Source organism: Poromitra crassiceps (genome assembly GCF_964638095.1).
Source record: "Poromitra crassiceps genome assembly, chromosome: 12".
In the NCBI taxonomy this organism is placed as follows: Eukaryota; Metazoa; Chordata; class Actinopteri; order Beryciformes; family Melamphaidae; genus Poromitra; species Poromitra crassiceps.
The window spans coordinates 2,485,986-2,503,771 of record NC_139632.1 but is presented as its reverse complement, the minus strand read 5'-3'; the positions used below and the strand labels follow the sequence as shown (position 1 = coordinate 2,503,771).

Genomic DNA, 17,786 nt, shown 5'->3' with positions numbered 1-17,786 from the left:
TGTACAATGGCAACAATCTTCAGTTGGTGCTCCCAGCCGAATGTCTTTTGGCTACCAGACCAAAGAGCTGAACTTTGTCACACCATAAGGGGCATTGCTTTAGAGAAACGAATGGCATCTATACCGTTGATTAAGTCTGGGTAGTAGCGGTAGATTATTAAGTCTGGGTAGTGTAGCGGTAGATTATTAAGTCTGGGTAGTGTAGCGGTAGATTATTAAATCTGGGTAGTGTAGCTGTAGATTATTAAGTCTGGGTAGTGTAGCTGTAGATTATTAAGTCTGGGTAGTGTAGCTGTAGATTATTAAGTCTGGGTAGTGTAGCGGTAGATTATTAAATCTGGGTAGTGTAGCGGTAGATTATTAAGTCTGGGTAGTGTAGCGGTAGATTATTAAGTCTGGGTAGTAGCGGTAGATTATTAAGTCTGGGTAGTAGCGGTAGATTATTAAGTCTGGGTAGTGTAGCTGTAGATTATTAAATCTGGGTTGTGTAGCGGTAGATTATTAAATCTGGGTAGTGTAGCTGTAGATTATTAAGTCTGGGTAGTGTAGCTGTAGATTATTAAGTCTGGGTAGTGTAGCTGTAGATTATTAAGTCTGGGTAGTGTAGCGGTAGATTATTAAATCTGGGTAGTGTAGCGGTAGATTATTAAGTCTGGGTAGTGTAGCGGTAGATTATTAAATCTGGGTAGTAGCGGTAGATTATTAAGTCTGGGTAGTGTAGCTGTAGATTATTAAATCTGGGTTGTGTAGCGGTAGATTATTAAGTCTGGGTAGTGTAGCGGTAGATTATTAAGTCTGGGTAGTGTAGCAGTAGATTATTAAGTCTGGGTAGTGTAGCTCTAGATTATTAAGTCTGGGTAGTGTAGCGGTAGATTATTAAGTCTGGGTAGTGTAGCGGTAGATTATTAAGTCTGGGTAGTGTAGCTGTAGATTATTAAGTCTGGGTAGTGTAGCGGTAGATTATTAAGTCTGGGTAGTGTAGCGGTAGATTATTAAGTCTGGGTAGTGTAGCGGTAGATTATTAAATCTGGGTAGTGTAGCGGTAGATTATTAAATCTGGGTAGTGTAGCGGTAGATTATTAAATCTGGGTAGTAGCGGTAGATTATTAAATCTGGGTAGTAGCGGTAGATTATTAAATCTGGGTAGTGTAGCGGTAGATTATTAAATCTGGGTAGTGTAGCGGTAGATTATTAAATCTGGGTAGTGTAGCGGTAGATTATTAAATCTGTGTAGTGTAGCGGTAGATTATTAAATCTGGGTAGTGTAGCGGTAGATTATTAAATCTGGGTAGTGTAGCTGTAGATTATTAAGTCTGGGTAGTGTAGCGGTAGATTATTAAGTCTGCGTAGTGTAGCGGTAGATTATTAAGTCTGGGTAGTGTAGCGGTAGATTATTAAATCTGGGTAGTGTAGCGGTAGATTATTAAGTCTGGGTAGTGTAGCGGTAGATTATTAAATCTGGGTAGTGTAGCGGTAGATTATTAAGTCTGGGTAGTGTAGCGGTAGATTATTAAATCTGGGTAGTGTAGCGGTAGATTATTAAGTCTGGGTAGTGTAGTGGTAGATTATTAAGTCTGGGTAGTGTAGCGGTAGATTATTAAGTCTGGGTAGTGTAGCGGTAGATTATTAAGTCTGGGTAGTGTAGCGGTAGATTATTAAGTCTGGGTAGTGTAGCGGTAGATTATTAAGTCTGGGTAGTGTAGCTGTAGATTATTAAGTCTGGGTAGTGTAGCGGTAGATTCCCCGCTACCAACATGAGGATCGCAGTTTGGCGCCCCGTCTTCCCTCCGGCCTGGTTGGGTGTGTCCATACAGGCACGATTGGCTGTGTCTGCGGGTGGGAAGCCGGATTAGGGGTTTGTGTCCTGGTCGCGTGTATCCTTTTCCTAATGGGGTTTTTAGATGAAACCACGCCCCAAACTCATTTGATTGGTTGTCCCCCTCATACACGCCGTTGTCCTCCGCCACGACTGTCAACGCACTACCGTAAACAGCAGAGGCGCAACCCGAACGCCTCTCTTTACTGCCAGGCAGGCACCGGTCAAAGAGAACTCTTTCCCCCGAAGTCTGGTGTATTTTCCCCCGTTTCTCCTTCCCCTGGAGATGTGTGGCTGGGAGAACTAGGAACGTTTCTCCTTCCCCTGGAGATGTGTGGCTGGGAGAACTAGGAGCGTTTCTCCTTCCCCTGGAGATGTGTGGCTGGGAGAACTAGGAGCGGGCAGTGCTGCATAAAGGGCTCATTATACTCGAGCTAGGCTCCGCGAGTCACGTGCGGACCTCACGCTGGGGCAGATGCTTTTATACTCGGAAGTGATCAGCATGTTACATTGTACAATGGTAATAGTGAGAACAGCCCGTGAAAAGTCGCAATGAAACGCTATTATGTCCAGTACTGAGTGCGCTTTCACTCTCAAACGACCGTACATCAGCACATGAATGAATCACCAAACTTGTTTTTACTGAATAGCCGTTTCAGTTCTCAGCCCTGATGATTGAACACAACACATTTAGTTGTTGAAATTACTAAAAACGAAGAGTTGCAAATGAAACTTTAGCCTACCACATGGGTCAAGAAATGTGATGAAAACACAGCTCAGTGTTCAGGGCTCAGTGGCTCAAGCGTCCATGTTTGGAGAGAAGCCGTGCGGAGGTCGCGCTGCGAGAAAAATCTTCAGGTACGTGGTGGGCGGGGCCTACGGGGGTCGCGCCCAACACAGTATAAAAGTGAGTATAAAACCAGCTTAAGGAAGCCAGGATGCGCTTCCCCCTCCTAGTTCTCAGAGCCACACATCTCCAGAGGAAGGAGAAACAGGGGAAGGAGAAACAGGGGAAGGAGAAACGGGGAAAACACACTAGACTTCGGGGAAAGATTTGTCTTTAACCGGTGCCTCTACAGAGTCACCTCTGCTGTTAGTTTGTTGTCAGTGGTGCCGGAGGACAGCGACAGGAAGGAGGGGGAAATGGTGTGTGTGTGCGTGCGTGTGTGTGTGTGTGTGTGTGCGTGTGTGTGTGTGCGTGTGTGTGTGTGTGTGTGTGTGTGTGTGTGTGTGTGTGTGCGTGCACCTTGCTTCAGCGCATGAGTTCGGAGGAGGCAGGGCGGCGTGAAGCAGTTGGGGCGACCAATCAAATGAGTTCAGGGCATGGTTTCATCTAAACCCCGTTGGGAAAAGGATACACGCCTCTTGGTTGCTGCACTAGCGCCTCCTCTGGTCGGTCGGGGGGCCTGTTCGGGGCGGACGGGAACTGGTGTGTGATCCTCCCACGAGTCCCACGTGCTACGTCCTGCCGGTGAAGCTCCCCGCTGTCAGGTGAAAAGAAGTGGCTGGCAACTGCGCATGTGTCAGAGGAAGCATGGTGCTAGTCTACGGCTCTCCCCAGATTGGCAGAGGGTGGAGCAGCAACAGGGGGAAATTGGCCAAGTACAATTGGGGAGAAAATGGGGGGGAAATTTGAAAAAAGAAAAGAGGTTGAATTGGTTTAAATTATGTTATGTTAAGTTATGGTATATTATGTTATGTTAAGTTATGGTATATTATGTTATGTTATGTTAAAGTCCCTGGAAACCAAAATCCACAAAAACCTTCTAACTATTAAATTTAGGGTCTTATGTGAGTAATTGTGTGCCTCAGAAAGTGGTTTACATTACTTTCAACCCTAACCCCAAAAATTGACACTTTTCTACAAGGTCTGGATTTCCATTTCCTCATTGAAGAGAGCGGTGCGCGCGGTGCTAAAATGCATGATCTTATCACGTCATAAGATTTAATCGAATCACACACACGCATGCACGCACGCGCACACACACACACTGACACACACACAGCAGCGCTGTGCACTCGCAGCGGCAGAGATCTCTTCCTCTCTGTCAGTAGGCTATGCGCCGAGCAACGCGCAAACACACACACACACACACTCCATCTCTCTTTCCTTCTCTCTCTCTCTCCTCTCTCTCTCTCTCTAGCCGTTTCCCTCTCTCTCTCGGAGGAGGAGACCTGCTGCAGACGGGACACGCCCACACAGTCCGCGGGAGAAAATACACTCTAAAATCTAACTGATTCTCATGACTTTTGCCATGACTGTCAAACGTAAATTTATATACTTTGCGACGTTCATCATCGTTCAAATTTGGCTGGTGGCTTATTAACATAGGTTCCTGTGATGTGATGAACTCAAAATGCTAAATAATAAATAAAAAAAATTCTGGTTTCCAGGGACTTTAAGTTATGTTATGTTGTTATGTTATGTTCAGTTAAGTTTTGTTTTATCTTTGTTTAATTTGCCAAGGATCTTGCCTGGCAGCCGGATGGCCCAGAAGCCAATTGAAGATTGCTGCGTCTGTAGTATGTAAGACATGTATATGATGCTAAACCCCTTTGAGACTTGACTGTGATAAAGGGCTAGAAGTAAACAAGACTAGACTAGATTCCAGAATTTCTTCACTGTTCTCCTGCATTTTCCAATTTCTGAGTGCAATTATGACTACATAATGCTGCAAAGCACCGAGCGGTCACCAGAGAGCCCTGAGGTTGTTCCTTGTCTGTGTGACAGATGTGAACAGGAAGTGCTGGTGTGTGACGTCGAAGGGGATGCACGCGGTGGGCCAGGTGGAGGTGGTCGTGCTGCTGCAGTGCCTGCCTGAAGAGAAGAGCTTCCCCAAACACATCTTCAACCACTTCATCCAGCTGTACAGAGACGCCCTCACAGGTCAGAGACACACAGTAACGCATCTTCACCACTTCATCCAGCTGTACAGAGACATGTCACAGGTCAGAGACACACAGTAACGCATCTTCACCACTTCATCCAGCTGTACAGAGACATGTCACAGGTCAGAGACACACAGTAACACATCTTCAACCACTTCATCCAGCTGTACAGAGACAGGTCACAGGTCAGAGACACACAGTAACGCATCTTCACCACTTCATCCAGCTGTACAGAGACGCCCTCACAGATCAGAGACACACAGTAACACATCTTCAACCACTTCATCCAGCTGTACAGAGACGCCCTCACAGGTCAGAGACACACAGTAACGCATCTTCACCACTTCATCCAGCTGTACAGAGACAGGTCACAGGTCAGAGACACACAGTAACGCATCTTCACCACTTCATCCAGCTGTACAGAGACAGGTCACAGGTCAGAGACACACAGTAACGCATCTTCACCACTTCATCCAGCTGTACAGAGACAGGGCACAGGTCACAGGTCAGAGACACACAGTAACGCATCTTCACCACTTCATCCAGCTGTACAGAGACAGGTCACAGGTCACAGGTCAGAGACACACAGTAACGCATCTTCAACACTTCATCCAGCTGTACAGAGACAGGTCACAGGTCAGAGACACAGTAACGCATCTTCACCACTTCATCCAGCTGTACAGAGACAGGTCACAGGTCAGAGACACAGTAACGCATCTTCACCACTTCATCCAGCTGTACAGAGACAGGTCACAGGTCAGAGACACAGTAACGCATCTTCACCACTTCATTCAGCTGTACAGAGACAGGTCACAGGTCAGAGACACACAGTAACGCATCTTCACCACTTCATCCAGCTGTACAGAGACAGGTCACAGGTCACAGGTCAGAGACACACAGTAACGCATCTTCACCACTTCATCCAGCTGTACAGAGACAGGTCACAGGTCAGAGACACAGTAACACATCTTCACCACTTCATCCAGCTGTACAGAGACAGTTCACAGGTCAGAGACACACAGTAACGCATCTTCACCACTTCATCCAGCTGTACAGAGACAGGTCACAGGTCAGAGACACAGTAACACATCTTCACCACTTCATCCAGCTGTACAGAGACAGGTCACAGGTCAGAGACACACAGTAACGCATCTTCACCACTTCATCCAGCTGTACAGAGACAGGTCACAGGTCAGAGACACACAGTAACGCATCTTCACCACTTCATCCAGCTGTACAGAGACAGGTCACAGGTCAGAGACACACAGTAACGCATCTTCACCACTTCATCCAGCTGTACAGAGACAGGTCACAGGTCACAGGTCAGAGACACACAGTAACGCATCTTCACCACTTCATCCAGCTGTACAGAGACAGCTCACAGGTCAGAGACACACAGTAACACATCTTCACCACTTCATCCAGCTGTACAGAGACAGGTCACAGGTCAGAGACACAGTAACACATCTTCACCACTTCATCCAGCTGTACAGAGACAGGTCACATGTCAGAGACACAGTAACACATCTTCACCACTTCATCCAGCTGTACAGAGACAGGTCACAGGTCAGAGACACACAGTAACGCATCTTCACCACTTCATCCAGCTGTACAGAGACAGGTCACAGGTCAGAGACACACAGTAACACATCTTCACCACTTCATCCAGCTGTACAGAGACAGGTCACAGGTCAGAGACACAGTAACACATCTTCACCACTTCATCCAGCTGTACAGAGACAGGTCACAGGTCAGAGACACACAGTAACACATTCAGCCTTCCTGTGTCTGAGCCTGTTTGTCTGTTTTGTTTTGTTTGTGTATTGTTCTACAAAAAATTTAAATTAAATATTGGAAAATAATTCAAGTGTTGGTCAAAGAAGATTCCCAGATTTTTCACTGCTGTACTTTCTCAGAGATGTTTTCTGGACCTATGATGAGGAGTTCTGTCTTATCAGGGTTAAGTTGGAAGAAGTTCTCTGACATCCAGTCCTTGATGGCTGTTAGGTAGCCTTGCAAGGTGGAGAGTTTACTAGTGTCGTTTGACTGTGTATTATCTGTGTATTAGCTGTGTATTATCTGCATAACAATGGTAGAAATACCCTCAAATTGACTGATTAAGAAACCAAGGAGGAGCATATACAGGGGGAAAAATTATAGGGCCAAGGATTGAGCCTTGGGGTACGCCACACATCAGCCGAGCAGATGAGGAGACATAAGGGTCAAAGGCCACGGAAAAACTCCTGCCTGATAAATATGCGAACCAGTCCCTGTAATACCCACTCATTGCTGAAACCTATTAAGCAGAATAGCGTGGTCGACAGTGTCGAAAGCAGCGCTTACTGTAGGTCAAGCAGCAGCAAAACTGAACATTCCCCAGCATCTGTGCACATTAAAATGTCATTTAAAACCCTGAGCAGAGCGGTTTCATTACTGTGCCTCTTGTGGAAATTGGAATGAAATTTGTCAAAGATCGACTGTTGGAACTGGAAGTAGGTCTGTAGTTACTGGGCAGAAAAAATGTGCTCACAGTGCACAAAGATACACAAAAGATGCACAAAGATCTTCAGTGCTTGCCTTGCACTTTGAGCGCCATCACTTTTGTAAACCTTTTCATATGAATAATATCATCGAAAGATCAGCCTAGTTGTGTTTTTGTTCATGATTGGATTGTTGTGCCTGTATTTAAGGTGTGCAGGTTCGTCCTACTTTACCCAAACTCTTTTCTTTAACCCTTTCAAAACATCTCCCACTTTTGGACCCTGAGCCACCCATTGGGAAACAGCACTTTAGGTCATTGCCTGTCATGTGACCACCTCCTCCTCTCTCCTCTCCTCTGTGTCTATGTAGGGAAGGTAGTGAGCCACCTGTCCCTGGCCCTGTTCAGCAGCAGCTTCCTGGGCAGTGAGGAGCACGCAGGCTTCCTGTATGTGCGCTCCACTCTCCAGTCCCTGCAGGGTCTTCCTCTGCCCAGCCATCCCTACCTCTTCGGCCTGCTGGTCCACAGAGCAGAGGTGGCCTGGGCCAAAGCCTTCCCCCTGCGCCTCATGCTCCGACTGGGGGCAGAGTACAGATGTAAGCCTTTCTTTCTTACCTTCTTAACACTTTGAGTGCCACGGCCCTTGGGCAAAAGGTTGCTTGCTGTGCCACATAGGCCGCAATGCATTTTAAAACAGTCATATAATTTCTTTAATAATTACTATGTAAACACTGAACACGCACAAATAACGATGAGACTCTCTTCTATCACCTGCAAAAAAAAGTTTATTGATCCCATTTTCCGTTCTTTAGTTATGAGCCGGAGAAGATAGCTTGATTGAACCAAAAACAGCCCTTGTTTTCTACGAGCTGAGATAATGAGCCTTTTGTGAAATTAAACATTTCAAGCACATCACTGACTCTGAAGCTAATTTTCTGATGTCTGGGTCTGTCTGGGTGAAGTGTATGCTGCTCTGTGTGCTCTGCGTGCCCCCCCCCCCCCCCCCCCTCAACTGCACACGCCTCCTCCTGGGTGTGTCTTATGTGTCTGGTGGCTCTCTGCTGCTGCACACACAGTGAATGGTGCGCGACATCCAGCTTTTTGGTTCCGCGTGTGTTTGTCACGGGCCACAATGCTTCCAGTTGAGAATAATAAGACTGATTATGCGAATGTGCTGTCGCAGGTTGCTGTTGCTATCGGACACGGAGGTGCTCAGTTGTGACAGCGGATGCAGCTGCTGCGGGCACAGGCACTGGCGTTTGGCTTCATGCATGTCGATGCATACGGACGGATGCGATGCGATTTCCTTTTCCCCCAGCGACTTCTTCTGTGTGTTTGGCTACACTTTCTCTTATCAGGAGAGTGCTGTCGCCACCTAATGGGGTTTGTAAAATAGGTTATAGACCTCCAATAGCTACAATATTGTAAGAGGCGATGTAAGAAGCTTAGATCGACACCCCCCCGTCAAAAAAACAATTTGGAGTTACTGACGCCATTTGGCGTCGCTGGCAGCCTACGGTAAATTTCTAATGACGCCATATGGCGTCGCTGGCACTCAATGTGTTAATTGCTCTCAATGTCTATTTTTTTTTAACTTAATCAAATATTCTCTCTCTCCCTCTCTCTCTCTCTTTAGTCTACCCATGTCCGCTATACAGTGTGCGCTTTAGGAAGGCCTTGTTTGGAGAGACAGGCCACACCATAATGAGGCTACTCGTGGTGAGTATGACACGTCTTCTAGGACAGTGACTCTCAAACTTCTTCACATCAAGGACCCCTAAACTAACATCAATTAGACCACAGACCCCTATTTGATGATATTTAGTTCCAGGGTCCCCCATCTGATAAGATTTTTGCTTTTAGATGTTTTATTACAGAAAGTGTATGATCAAAATAGTCATACCATCTGTATTGTGTTGCATACATTCTGTCATTGTGTTAACTATGGAATCATAGTTAAAATAAATTACTGACCTTTTTGCTGGGGAGCCCCTGGGGGTCCTCGGACCCCACTTTGAGAACCACTGTTCTAGTCTTAAACAGTGTTGGGGGTAACTCATTACAAAAGTAACATATTACATGTAATATATTACTTTTAGCAGTAACTCAGTAATATAACTTATTACTTATAGGATTTCAGTAATATTATACCAGTTACTTTCTCAAGTAACTAAAGTTACAAATTGAGTTACATTTGATTAAATCAAAGCACATATTTAAAAAAGATACAATCATTTCCTAATCAAACTTATTTGTTTTTATGCAAATAACCACTATAGATGACAATAACAAAGGTTTTTTATCCCATTTCTATCCCCCGTTAGTGCTAATTTTAATTTATTTATCCCGGTTGCTGCTCCACCCTCTGCCGATCTGGGGAGAGCCGAAACTGGCTCCATGCTTCCTCTGAGACATGGGCAGTTAGCCAGCCGCTTCTTTTCACCTGACAGGGGAAGCTTCACCGGTAGGACATAGCACGTGGGAGGTTCACGCTATTCCAACGAGTTGCCCTCCCTCCGAACAGGCGCCCCTAATGACCAGAGGAGGCACCACATCAGTGACCAGGATATTGCATGTTTTGGTGTGGGGTTCCTATATGAGGGAAACACCCAGGGGGCACGGGGAGAACATGCAAACTCCACACAGAAGGGCCCTTTTGACAAGCCCACCCGGGTGGTGGGCACTCGAGGACATGCGGACGGCCACGCACTCCTTCAGCACTCACAGCGTCCCAGGTGGGAATCGAACCCAGGACCTTCTAGCTGTGAGGCGACAGCACTTACCACTGCGGCACCATGCCCCCCCTAACTGTCCCCTTGTTAACACTGACCTGCTCCTTCCATCCTGATTACAGGACTTTAGGAATTACCGTTACAGCCTACCAATGGTGCCGGGACTCACTGTGGATCTGGAGGCTCAGAGGACCTGCATCAAGATACCAACAAATGGCTACAACGAGGTAGGTAACCCTAACCCTACCCCTACAACGAGGTAGGCCTCTGAAAAGCCTGCAGAGATGCTGTCAGCTCAGCTGTGTGTTTCATCAGTCATCATCCTCCCCCTTGTCTTGTCTCTAGCTGATGAAAGCTTTGAATAAGTCCAATGAGAATGTGCTGGCCTTGGGGGCGTGCTTCAACCAGGCCGCAGACTCCCACCTCATCTGTGTGCAAGGGGACGACGGCCAGTACCAGACCCAAGCCATCAGTATCCACAATCAGCCGCGCAAAGGTGGGGCATCACAGGAACCACCATAAGACACCAGAGTCTGAGGTCACGCAATCAAGCAGTAGTGTGAAGTCTGGTTATTTCTGAAGGTAGAAACCTGTGGAGCTCTGAAGGTTCTGAAAGGTCATATTTATTTTGAGGATACTAATTTGTGTGCAGGTTTTAGTTAATTTGTGTGCACAATATATAAAATTGTGTGAAAGTTTTAGTTACCGGTAATTCGTGCACAAAATATATATATTAATTTGCGCGCACAAATTAACTAAAACGTGCACACGAATTAAGTAAAACGTGTGCACAATATATATTAATTTGTGTGCACAATTGAACTAAAACGTGGCAACGAATTAACTAAAACGTGGGAACAAGATAAGTGTAACTATAGAGATCCAAATATAATTAATATCAGTCACTATTGCCTCAGTCATAAGGACAGGAAGGACTTGGAAAGACAACAAGACTAAATAAGACCAATCTACATTTGTTATTTTTTCCATGTCTCTCTCACACACACACGCACACACACACACACACGCACACACACACACACACACACGCACGCATGCACGCACGCACACACAGAGGGTAGCCATCCATTAACGAGTTGTCAGTCATTTGATGCTGCAATGACCTTCAAATAGGCTGCCTACAAAATAAATATATAAATTAAATATTTAAATGTATGTATGTATGTATGTATGTATGTATATCAATTGTTTATCCTGCCTTCAGAGGATGTTTGTTTGAATTACAACCCAAAGGAATCATGTAAAATTATTAGAACCAAGGTGGTGCAATTTCCCTCATTTGCCACTAGATGGCAGTTTGATTGTTTTCTTCTTCATAATATACTGATCCAGTTTTTTATGTCAGTGTTTATTACTGATGATGTTCTGCTTTTTTGTTCCAGTTACTGGATCGTGCTTTTTTATATTCAGTAGTGCGCTGAAGGCATCTGCAGGATACCTGGCCAAGTCCAGCATTGTGGAAGGTAGGATGTCCACTCAGTCACGTCAGGGTGACGCTGACTTTTGCCTGCTCACTTGCAGGAATTGTAGTCTTTACACGAGGGATGCATGATATATCGGCAATCCTATTGGTATTGACAGTTATTATCTCTGCCAGGCGAATGCCGGAGATCATCATGTGATCGCTCGAGTCTATGCGCGTGTGCGTCTGTGTGTTCCTCCTCTCCTCGCTTGGTTCAGTGTGGCTGGGGTTGCCAGATTGGCTGTTTTGCCGCCTAGATGGCCTGTACAAATTGGGCTTGGGTGGCAGTTCGTTGGCCAGCAGTTGATCTGCTAGAGGACAGTTGATCTCTGCTGGGTGACAGTTTATCTGGCAACACTGACAGCCTTTTCTTCTTTTTTCCCCTCCTTTGCTAACTTTCCACTACCGTTCTGAGTGCACACGTGTGGACACACAATCTCTCTATGTTACTGTCCACTAACTCCGTGGCTGCCCGTGCCTAATGTTCAGACCAAGTCAAGTCAAGTTTATTTGTATAGCACATTTCATACACAGAGGCAATTCAAAGTGCTTCACATAAAATGGTTGACAGGAAAAGAAAAGAAAAGAAGAGAATAAAATGGACATTTAAAAGCATCACAACAAAACTTTAAAAAAGAGTATAAAAAGTGCATTAAGCAACAGGCGCAGCAGTTGCAGAAAGAGCTAAAAACTTATAGAGGACTCATTGGGTTTGCATAGTAGCTGTCAGTAGTTAAAAGCGACGGTAAACATAAAAGTCTTTAGTCTATTTTTAAAAGTAAGTAAGGTTGGGGCAGATCTGAGGTCTTCAGGCAATTTGTTCCAGCTAGCAGAAGCATAGTGGGTAAATGCAGCCTTCCCATGATTTGATTTGATCCTAGGGACAGTTAATAAGCTGGACCCTGTTGACCTAAGAGTTCTAGACGGTTCGTAGCGTGGGAGCAATTCAACTATGTATTTTGGGCCTAGGCCATTAAGTGATTTATAGACTAATAACAGTATTTTAAAATCTATTCTATGACACACTGGCAACCAGTGTAAGGACTTAAGAACTGGAGTGATATGATCAGCTTTCTTAGTCTTCATTAGAACTCTAGCAGCAGCATTCTGAATGAGTTGAAGTTGCCTAAGTTCTTTTTTGGAGAGACCAGAAAAAAGGCTATTGCAATAGTCTAACCTACTATAGATGAAGGCGTGAATTAGTTTTTCTAGATCGTGTCTGGACATATATCCCCTAATTCTTCCTATATTTTTAAGATGATAAAAAGCTGATTTTCTAATTGACTTAATGTGGGAGTTAAAGTTGAGATCGGAATCAATAATAACTCCAAGATTTTTGACTTGATCCTTAGGCTTCAGGGATAGAGACTCAAGGCGTACAGTGATTTTAAGCCTTTGTTCTTTGGGGCCAAAGACGATCTTTTGTCTTTTTTTGTTTTGTCTTTGTTTAGCTGTAGGACCAGGAGACGGATTGTCAGGGTGAGTTACAGACCTCACTAACCAGGCACGGCTCGCGTTTTTTTCTTCTAAGGGGGGGCTTGGGGGAGGCTAGACCAATATGTGGGGGTGCTAAGAAATAGTAAATTTTCATGACTTCAGAGTTACTTTATAATGAAGTCCTCACCCCCCAAATAAAACCAGATATGGCACGCAGCACATTAGCACGTTCAAAAAAATGTAGTTTTTAAATGAATTTAGCCAAAGAATATAAAACAAGGCTAGGTCGAAACCTAGCATATGGCCAGTGCAGAAAAGCGTTGACGAGCCTGTTGGTTGTAGTAGGCAGCGACATTGTTAAAGTGGAGGGCTGTCTGTGGCAAAAGTATGAAGGATATGGAAAATCAGTATGTAAGAAAGCCCTAGAAAATAATTATTTAATTATGTACTTGCATTTAATAAAACATTTTATTATAATACATTTGTGTGTGTGTGTGTGTGTGTGTGTGTGTGTGTGTGTGTGTGTGTGTGTGTGTGTGTGTGTGTGTGTGTGTGTGCGCGCGCGTGTGTGTGTGTGTGTGCGCATATATTTATTGTAAAATTCTAAAATGTGTATTTGTCGCATTAAAAGGACCCCACCCCTCTGTATAGCCTCATGGTGCCTTTTCTTCAACTTCATGTTCATGATGAAATAGCCTACGCTGCAGTGCAGGCTTTCAAAAAAACCACAAAACAAGTTTTGTGCAGCACAGTCCACACAAGCTGAGTGTTGTGGTTTGGTGAAGATTTGGCAAAATTTGGCCGTCAAAATAATTTTGATTTAAGATGCTATGGTTCAAAAGTTATGAACCAAAACGTAAAGAGGGCTGTTATAGTGCCACCTAGTGGTCAACTAGTGTAATCTTTCCGCCCATAGTAAAAGGTGACTGTGTGAACCTACCTACCAAGTTCGGTAGCGGCAGGTCTTATGGTTTCTGAGCTACAGCTAAGCAAAGTGGGACCAAATCGGCTTGCAAATTGGTGTGCAAATTGGGGTGGACAAACCCTGTTATAGGGCCTGCGGGCGCTGGCCAAAATATATAGCTATAATACTACAAGTGACCATAAGGCGATGACAAAAACTTTCACATGCAAAGGTTTAGGCATGATGAGTGATGATTGGTTAGGTGTGTTAATGTGTGTCCTGTATCTGTCCCTCTCCTCAGATGGTTAGGTGTGTTAATGTGTGTCCTGTATCTGTCCCTCTCCTCAGATGGTTAGGTGTGTTAATGTGTGTCCTGTATCTGTCCCTCTCCTCAGATGGTTAGGTGTGTTAATGTGTGTCCTGTATCTGTCCCTCTCCTCAGATGGTTAGGTGTGTTAATGTGTGTCCTGTATCTGTCCCTCTCCTCAGATGGTTAGGTGTGTTAATGTGTGTCCTGTATCTGTCCCTCTCCTCAGATGGGCTGATGGTGCAGGTTACCATGGAGACCATGGCGGAACTCCGCCGGTCTCTGCGGGAGATGAAAGACTACACCATCACCTGTGGACGGTTCGACCAATCAGAGAGCCAGGAGCACGTTCATGTCCAATGGCTGGTGGAGAAATGCACTGTGAACAAGGGGTGAGAGGTCACCTGTTTGAAGTATATATGGAGACTTTAGAGTGAACCTGCTCAAACTGTAGACCAGTCAGTCACATGCAAAGGTAGAATAATGAAGAATTGCAAAAGACTAATCATAGTACACATGGAATAACTTTAGGTTATTAATATAACCACGGTTTGATGAATAATATGAGTGAGGTGACTCACTTATGGGGAGCACTACAGAAGCACTATCTCACTACACTCACCACAATCAAAGATTAGCTGGTGAAAGCGGTATCACTCCGCCTCGCTAGGGGGCATTGTCCCCATATACAGTAAGCAAGTGACAGAGATCCACTCATATTACTCATATATATTCATAATCTAAAGTTCTATTTCATAATACTAATTTCTGTGACTAACAGCCCGAACACACCAAACGCCTATCCTGAAGCAACGCTGAGGCAACACAGCGTTGAGGCAGTTCCTTGCTAACAGGGGAGACTGATCACACCAGCCGCAGCGCAGCGCCTTGCCACGCCGAAGCCACGCTGCACGCGTGCTGCAGTGATAGTTTCGACGTCTGGTCTATTTTTCATGCGTGCAGCGAGCGGTATGCAAGCAGCCAGGCATGAAGTCAATGCAAGTTGTGAGCGGGGGCAGGGCAGCGTGGGGCAAAACAGAGCGAGGTGTGGTGTGAAACAGCAAGGCTCCTTCCTGCTCCACACTTTTTGCGTGAACCAAGGGTCACTTATGGCCTATGGAAGTTCCCGTAATGCCAGACAAGCTCATCACATGAACCGACAGAGGAGAAATCATAAGGTTCTTACTGTGACCCCAGAACCGCTCCATAAGGTTCTTACTGTGACCCCAGAACCACTCGTGCCACACGGGGCGGAGCCTGAAACATCCAGTCTATACAAACACACGGGGCGGAGCCTGAAACATCCAGTCTATACAAACACACGGGGCGGAGCCTGAAACATCCAGTCTATACAAACACACGGGGCAGAGCCTGAAACATCCAGTCTATACAAACACACGGGGCGGAGCCTGAAACATCCAGTCTATACAAACACACGGGGCGGAGCCTGAAACATCCAGTCTATACAAACACACGGGGCGGAGCCTGAAACATCCAGTCTATACAAACACACGGGGCGGAGCCTGAAACATCCAGTCTATACAAACACACGGGGCGGAGCCTGAAACATCCAGTCTATACAAACACACGGGGCGGAGCCTGAAACATCCAGTCTATACAAACACACGGGGCGGAGCCTGAAACATCCAGTCTATACAAACACACGGGGCGGAGCCTGAAACATCCAGTCTATACAAACACATGGGGCGGAGCCTGAAACATCCAGTCTATACAAACACACGGGGCGGAGCCTGAAACATCCAGTCTATACAAACACACGGGGCGGAGCCTGAAACATCCAGTCTATACAAACACACGGGGCGGAGCCTGAAACATCCAGTCTATACAAACACACGGGGCGGAGCCTGAAACATCCAGTCTATACAAACACACGGGGCGGAGCCCGAAACATCCAGTCTATACAAACACACGGGGCAGAGCCTGAAACATCCAGTCTATACAACCACACGGGCGGAGCCTGAAACATCCAGTCTATACAACCACACGGGGCGGAGCCTGAAACATCCAGTCTATACAAACACACGGGGCGGAGCCTGAAACATCCAGTCTATACAAACACACGGGGCGGAGCCTGAAACATCCAGTCTATACAAACACACGGGGCGGAGCCCGAAACATCCAGTCTATACAACCACACGGGGCGGAGCCTGAAACATCCAGTCTATACAAACACACGGGGCGGAGCCTGAAACATCCAGTCTATACAACCGAACAAAAGTCAGAGGCGAGGTCCAACTTGCCGCAGCACAAATGTCCTGAATAGACACTCCCCTAAAGAAGGCCCAGGATGAAGCCACTCCCCTAAAGAAGGCCCAGGATGAAGCCACTCCCCTAAAGAAGGCCCAGGATGAAGCCACTCCCCTAAAGAAGGCCCAGGATGAAGCCACTCCTCTAAAGAAGGCCCAGGATGAAGCCACTCCTCTAAAGAAGGCCCAGGATGAAGCCACTCCCCTAAAGAAGGCCCAGGATGAGAAGCCACTCTCCTAAAGAAGGCCCAAGATGAAGCCACTCCCCTAAAGAAGGCCCAGGATGAAGCCACTCCCCGAAAGAAGGCCCAGGATGAAGCCACTCCCCTAAAGAAGGCCCAGGATGAAGCCACTCCCCTAAAGAAGGCCCAGGATGAGAAGCCACTCCCCTAAAGAAGGCCCAGGATGAGAAGCCACTCCCCTAAAGAAGGCCCAGGATGAAGCCACTCCCCTAAAGAAGGCCCAGGATGAGAAGCCACTCCCCTAAAGAAGGGCCAGGATGAGAAGCCACTCCCCTAAAGAAGGCCCAGGATGAGAAGCCACTCCCCTAAAGAAGGCCCAGGATGAAGCCACTCCCCTAAAGAAGGCCCAGGATGAGAAGCCACTCCCCTAAAGAAGGCCCAGGATGAGAAGCCACTCCCCTAAAGAAGGCCCAGGATGAGAAGCCACTCCCCTAAAGAAGGCCCAGGATGAAGCCACTCCATGAGGTGAGTGCGCACGCAGCCCCAGACCTCACTATACACTCTGACTTGTATAATAAGCCAATACAATAGCCTCCACAACCCAATGTGAGAGGCGTTACTTGGTAACAGGCCAACAACTGTTCACTCTCCCTAAGGCTTAGGGTTAGGGAGACAAGCACCCTTGTTTTGTCCATATAAGTGCACAGGGCATGGACTGGGCATAACACCTGAGCCTGCTGCCCCTCTGGGGAGGCAGTTAAGGCCACCACGTCAACAGGGGAACATGAGCCCATAACCTTATTAGGCATAAAGGCCTTAGGCATAAAGGCCGGGTTAGGAATCAATGTCACCCTCCCATCTCCCGGAGCTAACTGAGCGCATGAGGGGTGGACCAAGAGCGTGTGTAAGTCACTAACTCTCTTGGTGGACCCAGAGCCAACAAACAACACTGTCTTTAAGAACAGATGTTGCTTGATGCAGTGGTTCAAATGGGGGGCCTTTGAGCCCCTCCAAGACCACAGCCAAATCCCATGGAGGCAGGGTCCCTAGAGACAGGGAGGCAGGGTCCCTAGAGACAGGGAGGCAGGGTCCCTAGAGACAGGGAGGCAGGGTCCCTAGAGACAGGGAGGCAGGGTCCCTAGAGACATGGAGGCAGGGTCCCTAGAGACATGGAGGCAGGGTCCCTAGAGACAGTGAGGCAGGGTCCCTAGAGACATGGAGGCAGGGTCCCTAGAGACATGGAGGCAGGGTCCCTAGAGACAGTGAGGCAGGGTCCCTAGAGACATGGAG

At 46.5% G+C, this 17,786-nt stretch overlaps 1 protein-coding gene across 1 annotated transcript in view; it reads left to right on the top strand.

The window, feature by feature from the left end:
• Nucleotides 1-17,786, top strand: part of zfyve9b (zinc finger, FYVE domain containing 9b) — a gene marked incomplete at both ends in the record, with an annotated part of 37,009 nt that overhangs the window by 14,548 nt on the left and 4,675 nt on the right. Inside the window, 7 exons of the mRNA XM_083648309.1 lie at nucleotides 4,548-4,703; nucleotides 7,556-7,780; nucleotides 8,821-8,903; nucleotides 10,039-10,143; nucleotides 10,262-10,412; nucleotides 11,320-11,400; nucleotides 14,277-14,439. Of these exons, the coding sequence (XP_083504435.1) occupies nucleotides 4,548-4,703; nucleotides 7,556-7,780; nucleotides 8,821-8,903; nucleotides 10,039-10,143; nucleotides 10,262-10,412; nucleotides 11,320-11,400; nucleotides 14,277-14,439 (964 nt within the window). The remainder of the gene's footprint in view (nucleotides 1-4,547; nucleotides 4,704-7,555; nucleotides 7,781-8,820; nucleotides 8,904-10,038; nucleotides 10,144-10,261; nucleotides 10,413-11,319; nucleotides 11,401-14,276; nucleotides 14,440-17,786) is intronic.